Here is a 16,511-nt window from a genome sequence, read left to right as displayed (position 1 = left end):
AACCAGCAGCAGTATTTTGAAATCTATTCTTTGACACACAGGAAGCCAGTGTAAAGACTTCAGAACAGGAGTGATGTGATCCACTTTCTTAGTGTCAGTGAGGACTCGAGCAGCAGCGTTCTGAATCAGCTGCAACTTTCTAATATATTTTTTAGTGAGACCTGTGAAGGCACCATTGCAGTAGTCCAGTCTACTGAAGATAAAAGCATGGGCAAGTTTTTCCAAATCCTGCTGTGACATTAGTCACACATTTAATCCTAGATATGTTCTTTAGGTGATAGTAAGCTGATTTAGTAACTGTTTTAATGTGACTGTTGAAACTCAGGTCAGAGTCCATGACTACACCTAGATTTCTTGCTCTATCTGTTGTTTTGAACATTGCAGGCTGAAACTCAGCGCTAACTTTTATACATTCTGCCTTGGCTCCAAAAAGCATTACCTCAGTTTTGTCTTTGTTTAAAAGCAGGCATAGATTACTGATAAAAAAACAGATCCAATGTCATCAGTGCAAAACAAGCTTTTTTCTTTCAATCAGCACAAAGTGTTATGCATTTCGAAGTGTCAAACTGCTAATATTCTTTGTGTATAGTGTCTAGCCCGTATACACAAAGAATATTAGCAGTTTGTATGACCTGCCATTATTGTATGAATTGGTTAAATGTAAGCATGTAGTATAAAACGTCGGAAAACTGGAAAGGTGCTATTTAAAAACAACTCCCATACAGTTTTCTTTCTGTCCATCTTTAAGCTAAGCTGTTAAGGAACTTCTGCTCAAAAAGTGTGGTTCAAATGCTTTAGTCAAGTTTTCCAACTGTATTTAGAGTACTTCAAGAATTAGCTTGAGGAACTCTTTTGTTCCTCAGTCTGTAAGATCAGTTTGGGTTATAAGTAGGTCTCAGTGTACCTAGGATAAATGCTTTAAGTAAAAGTAAGCTATGAAATATCCTGCAGTTTATTATCCACTCTTCATAGATATAGTCCTGGCGGAAGTATGCGCCCTGGAAGTTCCTTCTAGTTAAATGTTTGTTTAAATTTGGTGACTTTGTATGCTCCATTATCTATATTGCACCTGGTGCGTGAACTGCATCGAACAACATCCTCGTTTACTGTCACCCTCTACCTGCACTGTCACACTAAGGCACACAAAATGTGGCATGACATGGAAAACTTTCCCACTCTCTGGCGAACATGTGACAAGGAGTTTGTTGTGACTGCAGTCATTATTGGATCAAACACCATTCAAAGGTTGAACACTCCTTAAGAGACGATATTATGCAAGTTAAAAAAAACTATTAATTACACACCAAATGAACACGTAATGATAAGTGATAAACAAATGTTTGAACAGATATTTCTCAATTATTAAATAATAGCTGGTGGATACATCTGACTAAAGTTCAGCCTTACTGTACATTGGTTTTATTTGTGGGGTTATATCTTGGAAACAAACACATCGTCATTTAGTATTACCTCACATAGCCGTAGAAGCTCCTCCATGTGCAAACAGGGCTTTGGGCTACTCCCACAGGGGGACAGCTGCATGATGAGAAAGGTGTATAGTTATTCCTGTCTGACAGCTTATACAGATTGACAGATATAGGATGTTGATTTAGGGAGGACTGTGCTTTGCCAAATTTCCTCACAACTGTTTGGTTTCATAGCTGGCCTATTCCAAATGTTTTCATCCGTGTTGACACATACTTTAATGGCTCATTACATGAGACAGAAGTTGCTATTTGCCATTAAAAAACTAATAATGTATGCATACATGGACATTTGAGCACGGTTAATATTTTGTGTATAAATCACACCCCAGGCCTATGCTGTCTCCAATCATTTGAAGAGGAAATATGTGTAGAGAAAGTAAAGTTCTATGTTACGTAAAATATGCAAATATAACAATTTGTATGCTGTAAAAACACACAATGGAAACAATTTCTACTTCGTCTGCCTGAAAACACTACCACTGTCTAATTAGTAATGCAATCATGAGCAGCCAGTGCTAAAGTTAGTATTAAATCTGCAACTATGAATACTTGTTGTAATAATTATTGAATCATCCATCATTTGGTCTGCTTTAAAAGTCACTGTAAATGTTTGACATCAGTGCCTTAAAAAAATGTTTGCACATTAGTTTCTGAGTATGGCTAATTACTTGCCTCCAATTATTCCAGTTTTGTATTCATTATATGGCCATATATATATATATATATATTTATGTATAGTTAATTAGGCCATGATTTCTGCTGTTATTTAGTTAATTCAAAATTCAGGAACAAGTGGAATCAGTTTTTACCTATGCAAACTGGGTGAGAGTTAGTCTAGCTTAAAGTACATTTACAGTCTTGAATTCTTTTTAGGAGAAGTGTCATATTGTGAGCAACCAATTTTTGCATATTTTTACTTGATTTCTAAAAGATGTTCCTAAAATGTGCAAAAACAAGCACAAATGCACTAAAAGTGTGAACAAAGGCTACACAAAATATTTTCAGTGTCTGAAAGTTGCATATTCTCTTAATACATTGATGCGTAGGCCTATATCCTGTTGTGTGAACGTGGTTGCACATTTTCAACCGATATGTAAATGTTTTCACTGTGTTTGTCCATTTTTTTCAATGTTCACTTACGTTACCGTCCTACCACCAGTGGTATAAAGTAACTAGAGTACATTTACTCCAGTACTGTACTTAAGTTCAATTTTGAGAGACTTGAACTTTACTTGAGTATTTACATCTTTGCTATTTGTACTTCTACCCCACTACAATTCAGAGATAAATCTTGAGCTTTTACTCCACTACATGCATTTAATACCTTTAAATACCCTACAGATTTAAATTATGTATGTGAAATATAATAAACACTTGAATAAGACTTTAGTTTTACCTGGAGTAAATACACACCCAGCCGTTAACCTTTTTTTACTTTGAACTTCTACCCCACTACAATTCAGAGGTAAATGATGTACTTTACTTCACTACATTTATTTAGTACCTTTAGTTACTGTGCATAAATTGATTAATTAAGTGAAATATAATCAACACTTTCAAGACTTTAGTTATACCTGGAGTAACATTCATAAGCTACCCTGCAGTGTAAAAGGTACTTGAAATTAGATGCATGTTTTCCAGCTTTAATGTTAATACTTTTGAACTTTCACTCAAGTAAGATTTTGATTACAGGACTTTTACTCCTTGACTGAGTATTCTTACACTCTGGTACTACACGATCAACAGTAAGTACTTCTTCAATCTCTACCTACCTACCACAGTCTCCACAGTTTGACCACGTTGATGCTGGCTCTGTAGTTGCGCCTGCGCACTGCAGGGGGCAACATCGCGCGGGTCTGTCCACCACAGAACAAGACTGCACAGAGGGAACAACATTCGCACATGCGCATCCAGTCGCTCGTATTAAATGGAGGCTGTTTGAAATGTCTGTAACGTTACTGTGACAAGTTATTAAAAACATGCCATAATGTTGCATTAACCTAGTTGGTACGACCGATAACACCGGAGGCCATGGGTGAGTTCTCAAGTGAGAATCGTTTTTATGACAGCTATCTTTGGAATAAAAGCGAAATGTGCATCTGCGAGCCAAATAGTAAATGTTGAATCGAAGTGTGCATCCATTGATGCTTTTAACGCTAGAAAACCAAGGCTGTTTAGTATAAAAGTAATGCTAAAAGTTAAAGCTTACAGGGTCAAATTCAGTGTTGGAAGAAGTACTCCGATCCATTACTTATGTAAAAGCAGAGGTGGGGAAAGTACTCGGATCTTGTACTTAAGTAAAAGTAGAAGTACCAGAGTGTAGGAATATTCTGTTAGAAGTAAATGTCCTGCAATCAAAATGTTTACTCAAGTAAAAGTACTAAAGTTACTCAAGTAAAAATACTAAAGTATTAGCATCAAAAATATACTTAAAGTACAAAAAGTAGAATGACTAATTCTGCACAATGTGTATTTCAGAAAATAATGTAAAGTACAGAAGTATTATCAGCTAAGTACTTCAAGTATCAAATGTAAAAGTACATGTTGAAGAATGGACCTTTTCACCGTATTATATTATCATGTATATTATCCTATTTTTATACATACGTGCATTTCAGTATTGTAGTTGGTCAATGTGGAGCAGTTTAAATACTTGAAATACTGTGAAGATTAGTAGTACAGTACTGCATTATACCATGTCAGCGCTGTGTATGTGTTATTAACATGAGGGGTGTTCTATTACGATGCAGAGGCTTCACATTTTTAGCTAGTTGTACATTATAAACTGGCCTAGAGTGTAAACTGGGACCCTAAACCATTTACTACCTGTGTAAAAAAAAGAAAAAAGAAGAAAGTCTTTTCTTGACAAATATTTTCTCACTTCATTTCACCCAGCTCTAATCCCTGTTTCTCTCTGTTTTCCCCCCAGACTATAGTGTCGATGGTGCTGAGGAAGTGGAGCCTGAGAGATCATCATCTCCAACTGAAACACGGTCGCCTGTAATGGACCGCAACCCATCACCCCCTCCAAACGCAGGCGATGGAGAGGAGGACGGCGATTTGGATGCCATTGGAGACACTGTTTACAGCAAGCACTGGCTTTTCAGCACCCTGACTCGTCTCATCCATGTAGGTTTGATACTATAGGCAGGGTTGCCAACTTTGGGTACCTGGCTGGAGTGAGATTTTGATATCATGGGTTTAATTACACATATGCGCACTAAATGACTGCTATCGTGTCAGTAGCGGGACCTTAGCATATATATATATATATATATATATATATATATATATATAGGATATACAATATATACAAATACACAATATTGGACACAGACTATAAAGGGCACAAAGTTTCATTCACTAATGAAAGTCAAACACATGTTTGTTTTCAGTGTTTTATTGTGTGCCTGTCGCGATAAGCAATTCATTGACTTATTATACGATAAATAAAAATGAACTCGATAACTTTTCTGAACTCGATAAATTGCCATTTACATGAGGATGTGACTAGCAGTTTGAAAGGATGTACTTGAATTATTATTATATATTACCATTATGTCAGTGGTCTAAAATAGTCATACAACGGTGCCGACAATATTATCGTTTATCGCAATAATGTCCGGGAAAATGTATCCAACAAAATGAATTATCGTGAGAGGCCTATACATGAAACGCACACAAACAAATCTAGAGACTTACTGCAAACTGCCAAATATATTAATGAACACACTCTCACTCTCATATACTCTTTGACTCTATTTTGGCCTAGTAGAACAATAAGCAGCAGATTTTTACTTTATCATTTTTCTATTGGATCTTAGATCTACGCATGCGCAATATGCGCATTCCCACTTCGAGCGTGTTGCCGAGGATGTAATGTCGGGGATTGACCGACCGGCTACCACTGCTCTGCTGTCTGTTAACGTTGTTAAGAGTGGTGAGGGCGGGGAGGGAGCGGATTGACAGCTTGAGCAGCTGTCGACTCAACATTGTAAATAACCAACCAAAAACGATCGCCGGTTCATCTTTATTTTGGCTTGAGAATAGTTTGGGAGGATTGAGATTGAGAGTGAAAGCGCGTGTTGCCAACTCTCACGCCAGATGCGTGAGAGTTGGCAACCCTGCTATAGGCACGACATTTTCACTAAGCACTGTTTTTCTCTGGGGGTTACTGGAGATCAGAAAGACTTGCCTTTTATTTAGTTGACCTATTTAACAAAGGCTTCTTCCGAGTCAGTGAGAATGAAAAAAGTATTCCAAGTTATTTTCTATTCATGTGATAGGAGCATCTTTCTGGATAACACATGTCCCTCTTTGCTGTCGCTCTCGGCTGTCCCATAAACCTAACTTTTCTTGTGTCTTGCAGATGGTCACAGAGCAATCGGAGGTTGATTCTGAAGGTCAAATGCAACTCCTTGATGATGATGAGGAAGATCTATGTAGAGTCTGGGATATGGCAATGGATAAGGTAGAGGTCTTCATAGGCTTCAAATGTTAATGAAATTAAACAGTATGTGCACCCTGTGGATCATTTCCTATTTTGTAGTTACGCTAGCGGCAAATCTTAACCAACACCATGACACAAATAGATCTACATTCTATGAATTTAATGCTATTTTACCATCAATTATTGGTAACATTTCAATTAAATAATCATTTGAGAATGTGATCTGTGGTGCCCTAAAACTGTATTGCAATGTACTGACAGATGTTTCTGTGATTCAGCCTCCTCTTGTTAATATAAATAAGGTGGAAAAATAATTGAAACAATGCTCAGTGTAATGCAATAGAATTCAGCACAATCATCCTCCAAGGTGACCTAGTAAAGCTATGGTTCATTGTAGCATTTGTTTAGCTAGGTGTGCCTAATACACTGGAAACCCAGAGTGTATGTTACGGTGAAAGTAAATACCCTTTGATCATGTTTAAATATTTACTAATGACGCTTCATTAACAAATTTTCTGCAGGATGTGGCTGGTTTTCTGCAGGAATTCAAAGCTACAGATATCCTTCTTGGGGTGATAGCCAAATCTCGTTGTCCACGCCTCACAGTGAGTGAATCAGTTTCTTGTTCATACGTGTTCTGTGCTTGAATATAATCCTATGTAATATATTCATGTGTGCTTTATTCCTGTGCATTCATAATTTCTATATGTTTTATTTTGCTTTTCTAGGAAATTTGCGTGGGAATCCTTGGGAACATTGCTTGTTTCCCTGGCACTTGTCTGACTCTAAGTCAAAATGAAGACCTAGGGTGGGTAAAAGTAATTCTCTGTAGTGTTGGAATATAATTTGTCACCCTTTTGTGATTCATTAATGCAACTCCCTTTGTGTCGACAGGGCTGTGCTGTTGCTTCTTCTTGGAGATACAGATCCTCCAACCATTCTGGAAACGAGCAGGTGACCTTTGTGTTTTCTGCAGACATGTGAGACAGAAACACCAAGATAGAAGCATTACTATTTTCTGATGATGTTTGCAGATTGTTGCTGACCTGCGTCTCTCAGAAAGATGTCTGTTCCCTGTGGCTTCAGCGAATACGACAGCAGACGTCTGTGCGCTCCAACCTCCTTTTCGTCATGTGCAGTTCCACGAACAGTAAACATGCTTTCTCTCATTCCTTTCTAATAAGCTGATGACGTGTTACTGGTTTAGGAAGAAATGAAAATCAATTCGACATATCAAGATGACTTGCATAAAGTTATCTTAAAGGTTCCCTGTTGAAGCTCAAGCATACACACACTGCTTTCTAAGTGATTAACATTGTATGTATACTCTACTTTGACTTGCCTGTTTACACAAAAACTCCAGAGGGTAGTAAGTAAGTACAAAATAGAACCAACCAATCAATCAAAGTGTATTTATATAGCCTAATATAACACATGTTACATTTGTCTCAGGAGATTTTACAGTTTGTAGAATGAATACGACACCCTCTGTCCTTATACCCTCACATCAGACAAGGAAAAACTTCCAAAGAAACCCCACAGTTAATGGGGGAAATGGAAGAAACCTTGGGGAGAGCAACAGAGGAGAGATCCCTCTCCCAGGATGGACAGACGTGCAATAGATGTTGTGTGTAAATGAAAAAGACAATACATTTACAATATACACTGAACAAAAATATAAACGCAACACTTTTGTTTTTGCTCCCATTTTTCATGAGATGAACTCAAAGATCTAAAATATTTTCTATATACACAAAATAACCATTTCTCTCATATTGTTCACAAATCTGAACAAATCTGTGATAGTGAGCACTTCTCCTTTGCCAAGATAATCCATCCCACCTCACAGGTGTGGCATATCAAGATGCTGATTAGACAACATGATTATTGCACAGGTGTGCCTTAGGCTGGCCACAATAAAAGGCCACTCTGAAACGTGCATTTTTGCTTTATTGGGGGGGTCTGGGGGGGTCCAAAAACCAGTCAGTATCTGGTGTTAGGATTAGGGTTAGGGTAATGTTGTGAATCGAGTGGCCCATGGTGGTGGTGGGGTTATGGTATGGGCAGGCGTATGTTATGGACGATGAACACAGGCCACTCGATTCACAACATTACCCTAACCCTAACCCTAATCCTAACCCTCACACCAGATACTGACTGGTTTTCGGACCCCCCCAGACCCCCCCAATAAAGCAAAACTGCATGTTTCAGAGTGGCCTTTTATTGTAGCCAGCCTAAGGCACACCTGTGCAATAATCATGTTGTCTAATCAGCATCTTGATATGCCACACCTGTGAGGTGGGATGGATTATCTCGACAAAGGAGAAGTGCTCACTATCACAGATTTGTTCAGATTTGTGAACAATATTTGTGAGAAATGGTTATTTTGTGTATATAGAAAATGTTTTAGATATTTGAGTTCAACTCATGAAAAATGGGAGCAAAAACAAAAGTGTTGCGTTTATATTTTTGTTCAGCGTAGATAGTCCAGATTATGAAAAATGAATATGAAAAAATTGGATCCAGGTAATAGATCCAAATGTAGAAGCATACACACAATGCTTTTCATGTGATGATTAACATTGTATGTAAACTTTACACGAAAAACTCCACAGGGTACCAGGTAAGTAACAGTAGAACCCTGTGTGTTTTTCAGCTGACCTGCTTGAGAAAGTTGGGGAGCTCGTTGATAAACTGTTTGACCTTGATGAAGAGCTGATGACGAGTTGGATAACAGCTCAACAAAATGAGGAGGAGAAGGAGGGGGATGGTGAGAGACATCTGGAGATGGCATCGTGTCTCCTGGAGGCAGCCAAACAGCTACGGTAAGAATATGAAAAAGTGTTTTCATGATTATGTTTACCTATAATGTGAGTAGAAATGTTTTCCAGAGGAAGCATCCTGAGTTGAGGTTAAAAAAACTTGTCGCCTTAGTTTCCACATATACGTACCACATATACATACAGTATAGAGAGATTATTAACTGCAGGTCTGAATAAAACAAACAGTTGTGAATAAATGCTTTCAATTGCTCTTTATTCATATTCATAATTCATAAATAACATTTATGCAATTCACTTGTATATTTGCTGATATTTATATTATTGCTTTCCCCCCCCTTTTTTTCTATTTCTTACCATTTTATGAATACTCATATAGGCAAATTTGACATAAGAACAACAAAAAGAAACAGCCAATGTCAGTAATTTACAGAATGTCATCAGTGCAAAACAAGCTTTTTCTTTCAGTCAGCACAAATTGTTATGCATTTCGAAGTGTCATTGGGCTAGACACTATACACAAAACATATTAGCAGTTTGTATGACCTGCCATTATTGTATGTATTGGTTAAATGTAAGCATGTAGTATAAAACGTCAGAAAACTGGAAAGGTGCTATTTAAAAACAACTCCCTTTAACACACACTGTCCATCTTAAGCATCTTTGGGTTCAAGAAAAGCAGTATAGAAATATAATTTATTATTATTATTATTATTTAGTAGTACCCCTCAATGCAGTGTGCAACGTCTCAATGTGGGCGGGAGTTCAACGTGGGCGGAGCTCAACTTTTCTCAACCTTTGAGGCACGTGACGTCCCGACTCCCGTGTTGTGTACTTAACCAGTCACAAAAGTAACATATTATATCTTATATTATTAATATATATATAATGATACCGGTAATATAATGATACCTTGAGGTCTGTGTTACATTTGAGTTTAAATGCAAACTTTTGAACTAACTTGATGGTGAGTGATCTGTCGCCAGGGCAACAGCATTTAAAAATGTAAAACTCAAATTAAACACATTAACAGCCTTCATGCATGGTTATGAACACATGAACACAACTACATCATAAGGGAGGGGAGGAAAAGATGGGGATTCAAAAAGGAAATGGAGAAAAAGAGAGAGTTTAAAGTAGAACTGATTAGAAGTGGCAAAAATAATACTAAGGGTTAGGAGAGGTTTTGGGGTTTGGGTGGGAGGAAGGAAGATTAGGATTAGGTAAAAAGGTAGGGAGTGGTTAGGGTTAGGATGGGGGGGAAGCGAAGGTTAAGATTGAAGGGAGGGAAGAGTACTGCTACCCAGGAAACATGATGCAACGCGTCATCTGTGAAGCTCCGCCCACATTGAGCTCATTGAGGCATTGTGCACTGCATTGAGGGGCTTCTCGGAAAGTTAGCCTATAGGCGCGTTCACACTAAGTACTTTTCCCACAAAGGTTCCTGAGAACTCTTTCGTTCTCATGAACTAAGTACAGATCGCGTTCACACCGGAAATTAGTTCCTTCTGCTTTGGGTTTACTGGCAGGCCGCAAACAACTTCACGGCGTATACTGCCGCCCAAAATCCCCGGCCGGAAGTCCCCGGAGTTAGGGACTGGCTTCTACTGAAGCCTCCCGAGTAAACGGCCAGAACGCCGACACCTCCTCATCTCCACCGCTCCCATGTTTTATTTTGTGTTGCCATAAGTTAGTCTCTCTGCGTTACCAGGTGCAATATAGATAATGAAGCATACAGTCACCAAATTTAAACAAACATTTAACTAGAAGGAACTTCCAGGGTGCATACTTCCGCCAGGATTATATCTCAAAATGTTAATGAAAGAGAAAAATAAGTGTGTATCCTCCCTGGGATTTGGCTCAACTTCGTCTTTCCTAGTTACACCTTACCGCCATAAACTTTAACTTTTGAGCACCAATCATCATTGATGTAAACTCAGAGTCTGAATCCTAATGTCCCACTAGGGCCCTGTGTTCTATCGCAAATACAAATACAACATTTAAACCGAAAAGAAAAAAAACCAATAATGAATGCAGTCACAACCCAAACTCCTTGTCACATGTTCGCCAGAGAGTGGGAAAGTTTTCCTGACTCATGCCACATTTTTTGTGCCTTAATGTGACAGTGCAGGTAGAGGGTGACAGTAAACAAGGATGTTGTTCAATGCGGTTCACGCACCAGGTGCAATATAGATAATGAAGCATACCAAGTCAACAAATTTAAACAAACATTTAACTAGAAGGAACTTCCAGGGTGCATACTTCCGCCAGGATTATATCTCAAAATGTTAATGAAAGAGAAAAATAAGTGTGTATCCTCCCTTGGCTCAACTTCGTCTTTCCTAGTTACACCTTACCGCCATAAACTTTAACTTTTGAGCACCAATCATCATTGATGTAAACTCAGAGTCTGAATCCTAATGTCCCACTAGGGCCCTGTGTTCTATCGCAAATACAAATACAACATTTAAACCGAAAAGAAAAAAAACCAATAATGAATGCAGTCACAACCCAAACTCCTTGTCACATGTTCGCCAGAGAGTGGGAAAGTTTTCCTGACTCATGCCAAATTTTTTGTGCCTTAATGTGACAGTGCAGGTAGAGGGTGACAGTAAACAAGGATGTTGTTCAATGCGGTTCACGCACCAGGTGCAATATAGATAATGAAGCATACCAAGTCAACAAATTTAAACAAACATTTAACTAGAAGGAACTTCCAGGGCGCATACTTCCGCCAGGACTATATCTCAAAATGTTAATGAAAGAGAAAAATAAGTGTGTATCCTCCCTGTGTGATTTTGTTCAACTCCGTCTTTCCTAGTTACACCTTACCGCCAAGTTTGATGAAAAACAGTCCAAGTAGTCTTGTCTATAATCATGTTTACAACTAAATCAAGCAAACAGAAAACATGACTTCCTTGGCAGAGGGAAATATAGGTTTCATTATATAAATACCAGAACAAAGACATTTCCAAGCAGATATTCTGTCTGGCATCTTTAAAGGTCCCCTATTATACTGTTTTTCATCAATATATTATCGTTCTCGGATATATACCGTACAAAACATGTCTCTGAAGTGTTTGGCTCGAAATACCAAACAGATCATGCATTGTAGCATCCCATAATCCCCTCTGTTTCAGCCCTGTTTCAAAAGTGCTGATTCTCTGTCTGTTACTTTAGATGAAAATAAGGTGCCACTTTGCCACTGACTTTTGAGCATCAATCATCATTGATGTAAACTCAGAGTCTGAATCTTAATGTCCCACTAGGGTCCTGTGTTCTATCGCAAATACAAATACAACATTTAACCAAAAAAGAAAACCATTACTACAAACATACATCACAACAGACACTATGAAGAATGGATAATAAACTGCAGGTTATTTCATAGCTTACTTTTACTTAAAGCACTTATCCCAGGTACACTGAGAACTACTTATAACCCAAACTGATCTTACAGACTGAGGAACAAAAGAGTTCCTCAAGCTAATTCTTGAAGTACTCTAAATACAGTTTGAAAACTTGACTAAAGCATTTGAACCACACTTTTTGAGCAGACATTCCTTAACAGCTTAGCTTAAAGATGGAGAAGCATGTGCAATGCAGTGCGCAATGTCTCAATGAGCTCAATGTGGGCAGAGCTTCACAGATGACGCGTTGCATCCTGTTTCCCGGGTAGCAGTTCTCTTCCCTCCCTTCAATCTTAACCTTCCCTTCCCCCCCATCCTAACCCTAACCACTCCCTACCTTTTTACCTAATCCTAATCTTCCTTCCTTCCTCCCACCCAAACCCCAAAACCTCTCCTACCCCTTAGTATTATTTTTGCCACTTCTAATCAGTTCTACTTTAAACTCTCTCTTTTTCTCCATTTCCTTTTTGAATCCCCATCTTTTCCTCCCCTCCCTTATGATGTAGTTGTGTTCATGTGCTCATAACCATGCATGAAGGCTGTTAATGTGTTTAATTTGAGTTTTACATTTTTAAATGCTGTTGCCCTGGCGACAGATCACTCACCATCAAGTTAGTTCAAAAGTTTGCATTTAAACTCAAATGTAACAAAGACCTCAAGGTATCATTATATTACCGGTATCATTATATATGTATTAATAATATAAGATATAATATGTTACTTTTGTGACTGGGTAAGTACACAACACGGGAGTCGGGACGTCACGTGCCTCAAAGGTTGAGAAAAGTTGAGCTCCACCCACGTTGAACTCCCGCCCACGTTGAGACGTTGCGCACTGGATTGAGGGGTACTACTAAATAATAATAATAATGTGCCTCAAAGGTTGACCTCCGCCCACGTTGAGACGTTGAGGCATTGCACACAGCATTGAGGGGTACTACCCTCCAGCTGCAGATTGTGACCAATTCTTGAAGTTTAGCTCGGATGATGACGCGTATCGAACTGTTCTGATAAAAACGACTGTAGCTCGTTGTCTACCTTGCTATGATTGTAAAGTCATTTTGTTTGTATTTTTACAACGTTATGTTCATGAGTTATTGATCCGCGAAATTCGAATCTGTGAATAACTCAGCTCAGAGTATGCTTTGCGACGTGCATGTCCCCTCGCTCTGAGTGTTCTCTTGAGGTGTCTTTCACTTATGTGAAACCCGTGCCTAATGCCTATTGCCAAGCACTGATCTTATATCTTTATATTTAAGGCCAAGCTCAAAGTAAAATCGATGAACCACTCCATTGTTGTGGTTTCTGTGTTGCCGAACTGACCAGAAAGTACTAAATGAAAAGTGATATGTTGCCCCTAGGGGGCTCCGTAACAGGGAGTTTGTGTTGTATCTATACAAAATAAATGCTTTCAATGGCTCTTTATTCATATTCATAAATCATAAATAACATTGATGCAATTTACTTGTATATTTGTATTATTGCTCTCCCCCCCCCCCCCCCCTTTTTTCTAGTTCTTACAATTTTATGAGTACTCATATCGGCAAATTTGACATAAGAACGACAAAAAGCAACAATCAATGTCAGTAATTTCCAAATCATAAAAAGGAAAACATGTGAAAATACAAAATCAAGAAGAAGATAAGTAAATCCAGAGAGGGAGAATAAATAATAAACAACAGTAGGCTTTATCCCAGTTGGATGCTTGGATTGACATCTATATTTATTTATAAAACCTATTATTTATTATTGGACAGTCAAAATAAGTACTTAATGATGTTAAAGTCTTGTTTGACGCTCAGTATTCTTTCACAGATCAGAGAGTCCGAATGGCTTGGAGGTTTACCTTCACGCCCTCCAACTCCTCACCACCATAGATGAGGGCATTCAGACTTTTGGTAAGAGCGATCAACACAGTTAGTATCTCCGCTCAGCTGGCGGCACATCGTTACAGAAGTGTTCACAATAGTTGTTACCATCTAAAACAGGATCCTGAAGTGACCTCTCAACAGGCAAGGCGTTGTTTCCTTGTGTCTTCTAGCTGCACCTGATGGACCCGGCAAAGCAGTGTGGGAATTTGTCAGTGACGTTGTGTGTGAGGATCTCTGCCAGCCAACGGATCTCCCTGTTGTCCTGCAGGAGCAGAAGAGCATCCTTGTTCAGGCCTTCGCTGTGCTCCAGGCTCTGTATAGATGCCAGGAGCAGTGGTGCGACAGAAGTGACATAAGTACGTTACGTACCAGAGTGAAATCAACCCTGAGACGTACCATTTTAAATGCCTGTAGCAGCCCTAGTGTAGATTCAGTATATCGTGTCATTTTCTGGTCAGTTTACTTTGGAATTCAGTCTTTTTCTATAAATGGTTGCATTTCAGAATTGTTTTTAAATTTAAGGATATGACAATATCCTGGCCCCATGTACCAATGCTGAGTCCTTATATCAACAGCCTGAGTTTGAATCCAATCATTTTTGTTGTTGCTGCATCCTCCCTATCGCTACACTTTTCATTCCATCAGTCCTGTCCATCAATAAAAGCCAAACACGTGTATATATATATATATATATATATATATATATATATAGTGGCTTGAATTTGACTTTCAGTTGTCTTTTTCCTCCAGGTATTTCCCTAATTGGAACCGTTTTGCGGGTGCTTCAGTACCAAAGTGAGGGCAAAGATGACGCTACCAGAAGAGAAGCCACAAAAGACGAACAGCTGCAGACCCTAGCAGAGATCACAGCTGAGTTTCTAGCTGACATCTGCATTCAGATTCCCCAGGTAAAAAAAAAAAGGGAAATGTTTTGTTTGTTCAGGTTTCTTACTAAGATTCTTTAATGCAAATTTGTATTTGTTGTCCTTTGTAGGACACCGTGGCAGATTTGGTAAAGAAAGGTCATCTTACAGAGAAGACTGCTCTCTCAGCTGCGGGCACTTTGGTTCCCAACTTTAAGACTTCAGTAAGTGATTTATTTCATAAAAGTCTTATGAAATTAGTTTGGAGCAACTTAAATCATCCTGTATGCTTTTTTACTTTAGATTAAAAGTTTCCACATAACAGTTTAAACTTCTCATCTAATATCAAAGTATGCATTTTCTCCTAATGTTATTAATGTTGAACGTGTTGTATGGAAAAGTCAATAGCCAGGGAAGGATATATTTGAGCAAATAATTAATTTTATTAAAAAAGTTATTGTTCAAGGTACAAATATGAGATGCTTTGTTACAGCTTCTTACATTTTGCAGCTTTTTCTTTTTTTAAATATCTATAAACTTAGAGTTGAAATAAATATGCTATTATAATTTGTCATGCAAGTTTAAAACAATTGTAAATGTATATTGTTTATATACAATTTAGAATCAGTAATGTTTTTGTATATCAATTTGACACTGCTTAATTTTGTATCGTATAATCATTCTCATGTTAGATTTTTGTATTATTGTTTTACACATTCAAAATAAATCAAATCAAATCAAAATATTACAAATAGATGTATTGGTTCAAATAAATTACACCTTGAATTTTCTGTTATGGCCTAATTCTGTGCAAACAGTTTTAGGGCTTATTTTAGGTTTAGACGTGTGATGGACTGCCGTTATACGCCTCCAGCTCCAGTGGAAAATAAACATTTAGTTTCCACCCCACCCTTCTTCCTCTTGTGCAGTTTCAGCACCTGCAGGCCATGCTGTCTCAGGTTGATCCCCAAATGGCAGACATGGTGAGGAAGCAGTTTCCTGTCTGAGGCCGATCAGTGTTCAGCACTCGTCCAGACTCATCGCTGCTTTTTATAGACGCCTCTATTTCCAACAAAAGATCCTGCTTCAGGTCGTGCTATTTGGATTTCCACTGGAAAGACTAAACAAGGATGTCCCACAGGGTCAGAGACCTCATTGACAGTGTTTCAGAAATGGTGTCTTTTCTCTTTTGTGCAAAATTCAATTGTGTTTCTGTTGAAAGTGTTGTACTGTTCTTTGAATGCTATTTTTGTATGAAATAATTGACAGTCTTTTAATAAAAGATCTTTCTTTTTGCATAGACATTTTTACTGAATTATTATCATGATCTTGGCAATTGGGAGAGTCCCTCACCGACAAAAGGCAATCAAAAAAAGAATAAAGTTAAATAAATTACAATTAGAAACCCGTACAGTGGTGAGAGATTTAGTTCGCAATAAGATGAATCTAAAAAAAAAAGGTTTGGGCTCATCCTTAAAAAGGAAGTCGTGTGTCACTGCTTTCAGCTCTCAAATACAAGGTGAAAAGTGAAGTGACTTTGTTCAGGGTTCCTACGGTCATTAAAAACCTGGAAAAGTCATGGAAATTCAAAATGCTGATTCCAGGCCCTGGACAAGTTATGGAAAACAATATTTTTCCTAAGGTTTTGGA

At 38.2% G+C, this 16,511-nt stretch overlaps 1 protein-coding gene across 2 annotated transcripts; it reads left to right on the top strand.

The window, feature by feature from the left end:
* The first annotated feature begins 3,368 nt into the window (after positions 1–3,368).
* On the top strand, positions 3,369–16,163 carry saal1 (serum amyloid A-like 1). 2 transcript variants are annotated; one of them, XM_079679935.1, is made up of 13 exons: positions 3,369–3,522; positions 4,417–4,616; positions 5,857–5,958; positions 6,459–6,542; positions 6,666–6,745; positions 6,832–6,891; positions 6,972–7,087; positions 8,594–8,762; positions 13,943–14,025; positions 14,169–14,354; positions 14,749–14,906; positions 14,993–15,085; positions 15,791–16,163. In XM_079679935.1, exons 1-13 carry the CDS (start codon positions 3,519–3,521, stop codon positions 15,866–15,868), a joined length of 1,413 nt encoding a protein of 470 aa, XP_079536061.1. In that variant the 5' UTR covers positions 3,369–3,518; the 3' UTR covers positions 15,869–16,163. The 2 variants fall into 2 exon arrangements, with proteins under 2 accessions (XP_079536061.1, XP_079536060.1); XM_079679934.1 differs by having other exon boundaries at positions 3,385–3,534.
* Positions 16,164–16,511: the final 348 nt, after the last annotated feature.

The sequence above is a fragment of the Notothenia rossii genome (assembly GCF_949606895.1).
Source record: "Notothenia rossii genome assembly, chromosome: 5".
NCBI classification, from domain to species: Eukaryota; Metazoa; Chordata; class Actinopteri; order Perciformes; family Nototheniidae; genus Notothenia; species Notothenia rossii.
This window is presented reverse-complemented; position numbering and strand designations above follow the sequence as displayed.